This window comes from Balaenoptera acutorostrata, chromosome 4, assembly GCF_949987535.1.
Source record: "Balaenoptera acutorostrata chromosome 4, mBalAcu1.1, whole genome shotgun sequence".
Classification (NCBI taxonomy): domain Eukaryota; kingdom Metazoa; phylum Chordata; class Mammalia; order Artiodactyla; family Balaenopteridae; genus Balaenoptera; species Balaenoptera acutorostrata.
The window spans coordinates 46,026,715-46,039,200 of record NC_080067.1 but is presented as its reverse complement, the minus strand read 5'-3'; the positions used below and the strand labels follow the sequence as shown (position 1 = coordinate 46,039,200).

General features: G+C 35.5%; 1 protein-coding gene across 3 annotated transcripts in view; it reads left to right on the top strand.

The window, feature by feature from the left end:
- IFT80 (intraflagellar transport 80) overlaps positions 1-12,486 on the top strand; it is a 147,354-nt gene that overhangs the window by 92,143 nt on the left and 42,725 nt on the right. For all 3 annotated transcript variants that reach the window (XM_057545810.1, XM_057545808.1, XM_057545809.1), the window contains 6 exons: positions 688-752; positions 1,335-1,470; positions 1,926-2,073; positions 3,186-3,357; positions 4,609-4,698; positions 4,789-4,961. In XM_057545810.1, coding sequence (XP_057401793.1) covers positions 688-752; positions 1,335-1,470; positions 1,926-2,073; positions 3,186-3,357; positions 4,609-4,698; positions 4,789-4,961 — 784 coding nt within the window. The remainder of the gene's footprint in view (positions 1-687; positions 753-1,334; positions 1,471-1,925; positions 2,074-3,185; positions 3,358-4,608; positions 4,699-4,788; positions 4,962-12,486) is intronic.

The following is a 12,486-nucleotide window of genomic DNA, read 5'->3' as shown; positions in this document are numbered from 1 at the left end:
GGTCGAAGAGTGGCTACATGATTGAACTCAATTTCCAGCTCGCCTCCCATTTCAGGGAGCTGAAAGTCCAAACTCTATAATCACGTGCTTCCGTCTTTCAGGTGACCAGCCCCTATCCTGAAGCTATCTAGGGAATCACCAAGAGTCTCTCTGTTAGCATAACAAAGACACTCCTGTCACTCAGAAAATTTCAAGGGTTGATGAAGACCTGTGTCAGGAACCCAGGACAAAGACCACACAAATTATTTATTACACATTAGTGTACCGACCACAGGGAATTGAAGAGCACATAACACATTGCGTGGTAGTATAGTATGCACTCAGCATATTTTTCCTTTGTAAAATGATTGTCTGGGTTGTTATGTTGGTCTAAATAAGAGTTATGAAAATTACAAACTACATCCAGATTTGGACTTGCCACTGTTGATCCTATGGTGCGGTGATGCCATACCATTAATAACAATTCTAATTAGGGAATGTATGTTTTAGAAAGACGTATTCAGTCCCACTGAGAAATATGACCTGATTACTAAGTAGGAATTTGATGCTGCTGCTCTTCTGTGCTGATAGGTATGCTGTGGTCCAAAGAGCTAAATAATTTCTCATTAGGATTATGATAACGCCATAGAAATTTACTAATAAAAATTCTAATGTAATACATTAACTAATGCTTTACTTTTTTTCAAGTAATCTTCCTCTTTGAGGCATCAACTGGAAAACCACTGGGAGACGGGAAGCTTCTTTCTCATAAGGTAATGGATATTAGCTATTTTTAATGTAAATAGCCATTTACTTTTTTTTTAAATTTTTATTTATTTATTTTTGACTGTGTTGGGTCTTCGTTTCTGTGCGAGGGCTTTCTCTAGTTGCGGCGAGCGGGGGCCACTCTTCATCGTGGTGCGCGGGCCTCTCACTATCGCGGCCCCTCCTGTTGCGGAGCACAGGCTCCAGACGCGCAGGCTCAGTAGTTGTGGCTCACGGGCCCAGCTGCTCCGCGGCATGTGGGATCTTCCCAGACCAGGGCTCGAACCCGTGTGCCCTGCATTGGCAGTCAGATTCTCAACCACTGCACCACCAGGGAAGCCCCTATTTTATAGTGTTTTAACAGGCGTCTTTCCCTTGTAAATTAAAAAAAAAAGTAACTAGCTTTTGAATTATTAGTATATTAGCAGTTAAATTATTTAACAGGGACATTTTATCATTATAAGTAGGTAAGTGATATTTAATTGATCTTTAAATAAACAAATGTTCTTATAATTAAACAATTAAAACAATCTAATGTCAAGCACTAAAACTAACCCAGAATTTTCTTTTTCTTTTTTTTTTTCTTTTAGAATGAAATTTTGGAAATTGCTCTAGATCAAAAGGGACTTACCAATGATAGAAAAGTTGCTTTCATTGATAAAAATAGAGATCTCTGTATCACTTCAGTGAAACGATTTGGGAAGGAAGAACAAATTATCAAACTTGGTAAAATAATTGTAATACATTTAAATTTTTGATTACTTTCAGCTTTCTTAGGTCTACTCTGTCGTATATTATACTAAATAGCTTACTTGCTTGAATGAATCTATGAATAATGCTTTGGTCTCATAACATTTCTGATGAAATGTTACTTCATAAGTATGTTCTTGTGAAATGCTACTTAATTCCATTTTAATAGCAAGTCTTTAGCTGCTACAGCTAACTTGGCATTGAAAGAAAGACATGCAGGTTAAAAATATAATGGTTCTGGGTAAAATATTCAAATTTATTTCCATAAATTTTTATGTGAATTTTTGTACGTTTTCACCATTGTATGATCAGAAAATAGTCATACCTACGAGCAGTTAGTTAGGGTCTTGTACATCTGCTGATTTTAAAGGTGTATTTTTAATAGTTATGTAATGGAACTAATAGTACATTAACATTCTTTTTAAAATAAGGAACAATGGTGCATACTCTGGCATGGAGTGATACATGCAACATCCTCTGTGGACTTCAAGATACTCGATTTACAGTGTGGTATTACCCCAATACGGTTTATGTGGACAGAGACATTTTGCCTAAAACATTATATGAAAGGGATGCAAGGTAACATTTTACTGCATAGGATTGTTTATTGTTGTAAATAAAACTAACAGAGTGTTGTGTTTCTGCCTCTAATTTAAGTCCTGCAAGATGTCTTTCACTTTACTTAGTCAACCAAATAAAATTGTTCAGCTAAAACTAGTTTAATGAGATTTAAGTGATGGAATGAAGTTGAAAGGGTCAGATAATACTATTTTATTTATTTATTCCTTAAATGAATATAATTTTTCCTTATATGGATATAATTTTCAGGTTTACTGTTGTTTAATGGTAACTCAGGTCGTTTTTTCAGGGTGGTTTAGTTATTTTAATATAGGCACTCTTAAGATTTTTCTGTGATATATAACTTTGTGACAACCTTTACTCTTTCCCAGATTATCATTGACCTTGAGACTTTCAGGAATGTATGTCTCTCTAGAATTGAATTCTTAAATTAATATTAAATATAGAAAAAATGTATACTGAAAAGCTTTTAAAATTTTTTATATTCTTCAGAAAATCAAATGCATTTATATTCCTAAATTCTCTAAGAAATAGCAAGGAGATCTCTCACTCTTGACAAACTAGGTATACAAAGGCTTCTCAACTCCAAATCTTAGCTTAATTTTCAAATCTATTTTGAGTTCATTTTTAATATTCAAGCTCACAACATTAGCAAAACCAGAGAGGTATCCTATAAAAAAAAATTTTAACTAATGAAGAGAAGTTAGTCTCTTTAAAGTTTACCTCTTGTTATTAAGAGAAAATAATCTTGGAATCAGCTTAATTTTTAATGTTTATACTTTTAAAAGCTGAAGCTAAGTGCTTTAATCATTTGTGTGATTTACCTTAAGACTTAGAAAAAAATCACTTCAAATGCTTTTAGGCATAGTTCTCAAATATGTAATAATTTTTTGCCATGTTAAAATGTTTGTATATTTTGCTCTAAGTGTGTATAGCTAGTTAGATTCAAATATTTGTTTAATATACATACATTCTCCCTGGAGTTTACTTTTTTGGGAGTGCATTTTGGAGGTTGGAGATTTCATATGTATGTCAGGGGTCAACTCCCCAAATTTAATATATATGAAAAATTTTGCTCAGAATATAAATTGCACTTTTCCTTTTTTCAACAGTGAATTTAGTAAAAATCCCCATATCGTGAGTTTTGTTGGAAATCAGGTAACTATAAGAAGAGCTGATGGCTCACTGATTCACATCAGCATATCACCATATCCTGCTATTCTCCACGAATACGTAAGCAGTTCAAAATGGGAAGACGCTGTAAGACTTTGTCGTTTTGTTAAGGTACTTTACGTTTCAGATCCATAGTTGTGTATATATTGTATATTAGTTTATACAATATCTTTGTGCAAAATGAGAAATAGTAAGAGCTAAGGGCTGGAAAAATTGCAAATGGGATCACATCTTTTTTTTTAATAAGTGAAGACATGGGTGATACAGAGAGATAGGTGTTGTGTGATTTAGTCTCTGAAGAAGCTATACTTTAAGTGAGTAGTTTCTTCTTACTGGTACACATAAAAACCTCTTATGGAACTTTTTTTTTAAAAGTCAGATTCCCAAGTTCTACCCCCCACAGAGATTCTAATTTATAAGATCCAGTGAGCCTGGGCTTTTTTTTTTCTTAAGAGGAACTTTATTAATTAATTAATTTATTTATTTTTGGCTGTATTGGGTGTTCGTTTCTGCGCGAAGGCTTTCTCTAGTTGCGGCAAGGGGGGGCCACTCTTCATCGCGGTGCGCAGGCCTCTCACTATCGCGGCCTCTCTTGTTGCGGAGCACAGGCTCCAGACGCGCAGGCTCAGTAGTTGTGGCGCACGGGTTTAGCTGCTCCGCGGCATGTGGGATCTTCCCAGACCAGGGCTCGAACCCGTGTGCCCTGCATTGCCAGTCAGATTCTCAACCACTGCGCCACCAGGGAAGCCCCCTGGGCATATTTTTAAGTTCCTCAGATGATTTGTACAGCTAAGGTTAAGAACCACTCACTACTTTAGATCAACATTTCCCAACCTGGTTGAATCAAGCATTTTCCAAGCATATTTGACCACAGAACTCTTTTGTTTTACACTGGTTAATTCCCTTAGACTACACTTTTGTGAAAAGACTTTTAGATGCTTTTCCTTACAATGGGTTGTTGGCGGCAATCTGCTATAATAGCGTTGTCTGAGAAACTCACTGTTTCTCTGGTTCCCTGTAGTTGCATTCTTTGACATCTCATCAAAAAGACTGGAGGGCTTATAACCTTGAGTTATGGTAAAAGTATATTGTAAGTTCAAAATAAACCTTTGATTATTAGAAATGAACATTTTCAAAAAACTTTATTCAAAACTTTCTCTATGTGTTATTAATATATTTTAACAAAGTAGCCACAATGAAATTTCCACATCATTAACCTGTTAAATTATTGGTTTTTCAGTGCCATGCTCAGTGATTTTTTATTTTACATTAAAATATAACTTTATTCTGTTTTAATTCACTGTTTATTTTAAGGCAGTTCAGCCCTGTAGTTGAAATAATTGTTCTCATTTTTCACTTTAGGAGCAAACCATGTGGGCTTGCCTAGCTGCTATGGCAGTCGCTAATCGAGATATGACTACTGCAGAAATAGCCTACGCAGCAATTGGTGAAGTAAATAATGTTTACTTACGTGTATATGTTTGTGTGTTTTTCTTACCATAATTTGTTACTATTCACTTCAAATATTTTTCTTTTTTTTAGATTGATAAGGTTCAATACATCAATTCTATAAAAAATCTTCCATCTAAAGAATCAAAAATGGCCCACATATTAATGTTTAGTGGGAACATACAGGAGGCTGAAATGGTACTTCTTCAGGCTGGCCTTGTTTATCAAGCGATTCAGATCAATATTAATCTCTACAACTGGGAAAGGTAATAAAAATGTTTTTCATCAATTCCAAAACCTGATTGATCTTAATGTATTCTTCTACCGACCACTTAGTAAATTACATCTTCCACTGTACTTAACAGTTTCCTAGTATCATAGAAGAATTTATTCACATTTATATTTGTGAGTAGTTTGCCATTAAAGATTTTTGCCTTCTCTGAATCATGACTGATTAGAAGTTGTCTGTGAAGAAGAAAAGAGAGTCTAGGATGTCTCCAGAATTTCTGATTTCAGTAACTGGATAGATGGTGGTAAGAATATTAGCAGATTTGGAAGAGATGTTGGATTTGAAATATTTGTGAAGAGATAAGTGGTAATAGTTGATTATTGGACCTGGAGCTCAAGAAAGATTTGAACTGGAGATGTCGATTTAGGAGTCATCAGCAAATGAATGGAAGCCAGAAGAATGGATGCAGTTGCCTGGGGAATGTGAGGAGTGAGAAGACATAAACATATTTATGGGATGCGGGGAAAAAAAAGAGAAATCCGCTGAAAGATTGGGGTAAAGCAGTCAGACAGGCAGAGAGAGGAGCCAAGAAAGATTTGTGAAGCTAAGGAAGAAATACCAAAGGATTTGTAACGAGGAGTGGTCAGTAACCTTCCCCCGCTACCTTAGGCTTTGGGACAGATTGCTTTCTGAGACTGAGTGGCAGGCTGCTCTTCTCTATGACATATTAGGTTTCTCTACTCATTCTCTCAGGTATGTCTCTCTCAGTGAACAAGGTTGTAGTGCTTATATGCACCTGAAGTTACTGTGTTATAAAGCTGGCATGTTGACTTTTCCAGGTTTGAAATGTCTTTCATCATCTTCGTCTCTCTCTGTGCTCAAAAATAACCCATAAATCTTTCAATTACTGGCCCCTTACTTATAATCCCCTCGGATTAGAATTTTTATAGTCCTATCTCTATCTTCCCCTTGAATAGAAGTAACAAAATGGCTAAAAATGTAACAAAAGGTAGTTAATTTTGTTATGGACATACTATAGTCTCTTTATTTAATTTATACATTAATTATCTACACTCTTCATACAATTCAGCCACCCTGTTTCTATCCTTTATTTTCACAAATTTGTTGTCATTGTTTGGCTATACAAAGGATCATGAAAGATGTTTTAGGTTCTACAAGTATGAATAGGCCATTGTTCTTATCCTCAATTTATTCATAATTCACAAATATTAAAGTAACTATTTTGGAAAGAGACAGTGTGAATAATTTTTTAAAATTCTGTATTAAAGAACTAACAGAAAATTGTATATACCATTACTAAGCCATGAGTTCCATGAGAAATAGGGAAGAATGGTGTTCACAGCATATTTTCAACTGATACTTTTGAGAAAATGTTTATGTTGATAAATGTTAGGCATTACTATTTATATAGCACTCTGAACACCATACAGTATAACAGATATTTTAAAAATCATCCTTATATTAAAAAGCTTGCAACCTACTTAGGAATTCCATTTTATTGTCGTTAATAATAGTGAGGCTTCTATTTATTGAGTGCTTATCATGTGCCAAGAATTGTGTTAAACACTTTCCTTATATCATCTCATTTGGTCATCACAACATTATACAAATGAGGAAGTTGAGGGTTACTCATAATTAGGTGGCTGATCTAGGATTTGAACCTAAGTCTTCCAATATCAAAGAGGACCTGAATTTTCTGCTATTACCGCAATAAAATATATACTGCTGATACTACTACTTACATTGTTTTATAGGATTGATGTTTATCTCTTTTGTTATTTATCTTTGTAAATTTTATGTCACCTTTCGCCTTTCAGATTATACACTTCTAGAAGGATAGAAACATTTTATCATTTTATATTATCTATATACATAGTAGGTACTTAATATTCATGCTCTTCATCTTTATGCAATACTCTTAATCATTTTGCCTTGCACTTCCTCTACAAACATTGGGTGTAGATACATACAGTATATAAGTATCAGAGCAGGTCTGTGAAGCATTTGTCTCTGATGGCTTCTATTGATGGCCTATAATACAGCCCTCTGAACGTTTCTTGTACCTCCTTGACCTAAGTGAAAATTACCTCTTTCCAGAGGACACTCCTTCCCTACCAGTCCTCTCAGATGGAGTCAGTTTATTCCCTCTGACTCCACATTCCTTAGGTCTGGGTGTGAGTGCAGTTGGTGTCCTTTTTGCCTCCCCCATCTTTACTTCTCTTGTAAAATCTCTGATCCTTTGAGACTTAGGTCATGTGACCATACTTATTCTCTGCTGCTAACTTCACATCTTCCCTACTATCCCTACATCCTGCTGTCTGTGCCGCCTCTTCCCCTCCTCCAGTTTTCAGCAAATGACTCTGCCTTAAGGTATTAGATCTCAGGGAGAGGGAAAGCAAGAGGGGCAAAGAGATATAATGGGTAAAGAGAACAAATGCTGGGTGCTCCTCCGTTCCTCCTATCTACCTGGCATCTCCTTTTCTTATGCTTTGCTTTTCTTATGTTTTTCATCTAAACTATAAACCAATGGGTTGGTCAAATGCTGGTAGACCTATATGCCTGCCTGGTAAGTCAATAAAGGTCAAGGAGCATTGTTCAAGGCTCCTGATTACTATTTACACACTTAAGACTCCCAAATATGCATCTCTCTTCTAGCCCTCTGTCCTGCCCATGTTTGCTTCCAGAACCCAGTTATCCACCCGCCTATTCAGCATTTCCATTGGCTGTCTCATATGTTTGAGTTCAAATTTATATTTATTCCCTCATAAACTTGATCCTCTTCCAGAGTAATCTATCTTATCTTTTCAGTCTACCCAAAGCTGGAAATTTAGGAGTTACTTTTGACATTTTCCTTACCCTCTTTCCCCCATACTCCAATTACCAACCATTTTCCCTCTCAAATACCTCTGGCACTCATCCACTTTACTACCAGCACCCTTATTTAAGGTGATCCAAGTTTTTCTTTTTTCTTTTTTTCTTTTTTTTTGGCCACACCGTGTGAGCATCTTAATTCCCTGACCAGGGCTTGAATCCACACCCCATGCAGTGAACGTGTGGAGTCTTAACCACTGGACTGCCAGGGAATTCCCTGATCCAAGTTTTTCTTAATAAAACATCATCATTGGTCTCTCTGCACCTACTTTGTCCTTTTCCTATCCATTCTTCACACTGTAGTCATAGTGATCTTTTCACAATGGAAATCATCATGTCACTCTTGACCCCTGACTCACTTAAATGAAACCCATAGTTTCCCATCACTTTTAGCATAAATATCAAAGACTGGATAAGAATGACTTCAGATAATCAGCAGAAGTAATTATAACTGCTAAGAAACTCTTAAAAAACTTATATATTGTCTTCATTTCCAAATTCTGCAGATATTTCTGAAACCAGTTGGAATATTTCTTCCTAATGCATATTCATTCATTCAGCAGATATTTATCGAATGTCTGCCATACCAGGCATATTTAGATATTACATGGAGATCTGCTTAAAACAACAACAACAGCAGTCTTTTGGTGAAATGTCTGGTCATTTAAAAAAAAAATTACTTATTTATTTTTTAATTTGTTTGTTTGCACCGGCTCCTTAGTTGCAGCACGTGGGCTCCTTAGTTGCGGCATGCTAACTCTTAGTTGTGACATGCGTGTGGGATCTAGTTCCCAGACCAGGGATCGAACCCGGACACCCTGCATTGGGAGCGCAGAGTCTTAACCACTGAGCCACCAGGGAAGTCCCACGTCTGGTCATTTTTAATGACTTGTTCAAAAGGGCTGCTGAATGGGACAAAGACAAATGTAGTGGTTAAGAATGGGGGCTTTGAAATAGGACCTGGGTTTGATTTCTGGTTCTGCACTTACTAGTCCTGTGATCTTGGACAGATTAGTGAGGCTCTGTAAGCCTCTGTTTCCTTGTGTTTAAAATGGTGATAATAACAAAAACCACATGTTTGTTGTCGGGATTAAGAAAAATAGCATGTGAATATCTCTTAGCATACTGCCTAATACATAGTAAGCCTTCAATAAATGGTAGCTACTATTCATTCTTTAATTATTTATTGAATGTCTCTAGTGTGCCAGGTTTTAGGCACGGGGGGGATACAGCAATGAACAAAACTGACAAAGTTCTGTGATGACAATTTTGATTCTAAATGATATAGCTAATATAAAAAAATAGAAGTAAGAGGGATAAATACTTGGATCCAATATAGGAATCAGCTTATAACAACATAATCCAAAGAATGGCTTGCTTAGAGAGTAGAATAATCCCCATCTGCGAAGATATTCAAACATAGGACGATGATAAAATTATGTGACTGATTGATTAATTAATAATAGACTTCTTACATGCCTATCTATGTAGATGGTGTCCTTTTAAAAATGATCTTATTTTTTCTACCCATGTATTACCCTCTTCTGGGAGTGAGTAAATAATTGTTCTCATACACTAAGACTTCCAGAACTGGTTTATGTTATCGAATAGTGCTTTGAGTTTTTAAAAATTTTTTGAGTGTTGTGTATATTCCAGGAAAGTCTGGCAGGGCTTTAATTTGTCTGTGTCTTTTATCAGGAGGGTAAGCCCACATTTGGTATCTGTGTAGAACCGAAGCTGTACTGGATGGTAAATTTTTGTGTCAGGGTGAGTGGGGAGGGCGGGGTGGTGATTAAGCTGTCTAACAATTTGGATTTGTTGAGTTTTAGTCACCTTTATCTATCCAGTTCATGAGGTCCAGCAGGAGTGGGATATACAGGTGTGAGGTTGAGGAGAGGTCCTAGACATTGGGGGAAAGCCACTGAGGGAATTATCAGCCTTTGGAGTAGCTGCGGCCATGAGTGTGGCTCAAGAATTTAAAGAAGGAAAAAGAAAAGAGGGCAGCAGGCAGATTTCCCTTGAAATTCAACACTTAATTATCTGGTTGAAGAGGAGGATTCAGCGAAAGAGATCAGGAGGGACCAAAAAAGATGGAATTTTAAAACTATTTATTATGGAAAATTTCAAATGTATACAAAAGTAAAAAGAAGAGTATAATGAATCTCCATGTACCCATCACTCAGCTTCAACAGTTATCAATTTGTGAATAATCTCTACTCCTCCTCTATCCCTCCCCACAGTTTTTAAAAGCAAATCCCAGTCATTGTATCATTTTATCTATGAATATTTCAGTATGTATCTTAAAGATTTTTAAAGATCTTAAAGATCCAGCCACAGTATCATGATCACACTTTTAAAAGTTAACAATAATTCTATTCAGTGTGCTTATTTCTCTGATTGTCTCATAAATGTTTTGTTTTGTTTTATGGTTTGTTTGATTCAGGATTCATAAAATATTCATACATTTTGATTGGTTGATACATTCTTAGGTTTCTTTTAATCTATAAGTTCTTCTATTTCTTTTTTGTGTTTTCTTGCTATTTTCCCCACTGGGCCTGTAGAATTCTGGAAGGATAGAATTTAAGTATAGGATGATAAATATATTAGATTGCTTTTAGGATCCCTGAATTTCTATATTTGTTTAAATCCTTTAGAAGGGAACAGATTTTACTTTGTTAATATGGGTTATTCTATTGGAGAAGCATAGTCTTGCTGCTTTGTGCTTCCGTCATTTATATTTGAACTTGAAAATTGCCTGCAACCTAATAAGATGCAGCCCTTGAGGAGTTGTAGATATGCAAGTTATCTATTTGACATTCACTTTGGACATTTGGTGGTAGTCTGTTTTCAAAAACTGAAGTTAAAAGAGGTAGAAACTAGAAACTCCAGGTTTTCTACTTATACCAGTTATATAAAGTGATTTTGCTTCATTCAAGTTATGCAAAAAAATTATACTTTGAAGTTATAACATCTTTTAATGTAACTTCCTTCTGTTCAAAATCAGAGAGGATACATGGATTTTTTCCAGCCCCATAATCTAATGTTACATTTGTTTGGTTGCTGAATAACCATTTTAAAGCTAGAGACATACTGTTCCCATAACTCTTAGATAATTTGGAATAAATTCCCTCCTAAATGTGGTACAGAAACATTTTTTACCCAGTGTGTGCTTTTAGAGAACATTTAAAATAGCACATATCATTTGAATGTTTAACTTTAGCTATTGCTTTTCAATCAGATAATTAATATATATTTTATAATAATAATAATGACTGTAATAGCAGATAATTCTTAGCATCTAAATGCAGGATTAGGAACTTCCCTGGTGGTCCAGTGGTTAAGACTTTGCCTTCCAATGCAGGGGGTGTGGGTTCGATCCCTGTTCAGGGAGCTAAGATCGCACATGCCTCGCAGCCAAAACCCAAAACATAAAACAGAAGCAATATTGTAACAAATTCAATAAAGACTTTAAAAATGGTCCACATAAAAAAATCTTTAAAAAAAAATAAATGCAGGATTAGACATCATGGTCTATCCTTTCTACGTAATTAAATGTGTTGATGTTCCATAACAAAGTCTCTCTTTGGAATTTTTGAAAAACCCCAACCCAGAATAGATGCTTACGTATTCCCCACTTTGAACACCCCCAGTTTTGCACAGTCGAGAACACCTTCCCCCATCATGTACAATCATAAAGAAAGAATGGGAACTGGAACTTCTGAGGTGCCGGTGAGGTGGTTCACCAGAGTCTCCACTCACACATACAACACGGGAATCAGAGCCTTAGGGGTGAAGAGGGGGATGATGTGAGGGAGGGTTAGAAGAATTAAGGCATCTTTACTTCTGTTTCTCATCTTTTGAGCCTCTATAGATATTTTTTTGCCTTCTCTTGTTTTCTACTTTTGTTCCTCTGTATCCTAATACCTCTACATTTTTTCTGTGTGCCTTCTTTTTCTCTGAAAGACATAAAGTCACAGAGGAATGAGGGAACTTTGTGAGGAGTTTGTGATGGGTAGCAAATACCCTTGGATTTAGCAATATTGTTTATGGCAATATATTTTTGTAAGAAATCATTGTACTGAACTTTGACATTATCATTTGTATTATACATGACTTACATTCATAATTTATCATATTGTCTTTAATATCTCTCAATTGTCTATCATTTGTCAATTAATACACACATAATATCTAAAATACTTTTTAAAGTGACTATTTAGTTTACGTCAAACCAAAGCATGCTAAGAATCAAACAAATTTTCCTACTAAACAGTCACACATTGCAAAAATTCTAGTCAGTAGTCAGTTTTGTCTAAAACAACAAGTTCATAATATTTGAGTCTGATAAACCATCACTGGCCTATTCAGAAATCATGTGTTATATTAGAAAGCAAGAGAACTTGAGAAATAATGTACTTTGACTATTATGATGACTGTTTCCCATACTTTAAAACAGGATAACAATGAACAGTGTAGGAGAGCTATATTCTACTAGATTGTTCCTGGCTCAACTAATATGAGTTATGCATAGGATCATGGGCTGAGTTGCTGTCCAAAACCTACATGCAAAAATAGGCCTGGAACTGAAGAATAATCTTTTCATCTCCCTCCAAATTATCAATATATAGATTTTATGTCTTCGGTGTTATACCACTGATTTTAGCAATTCA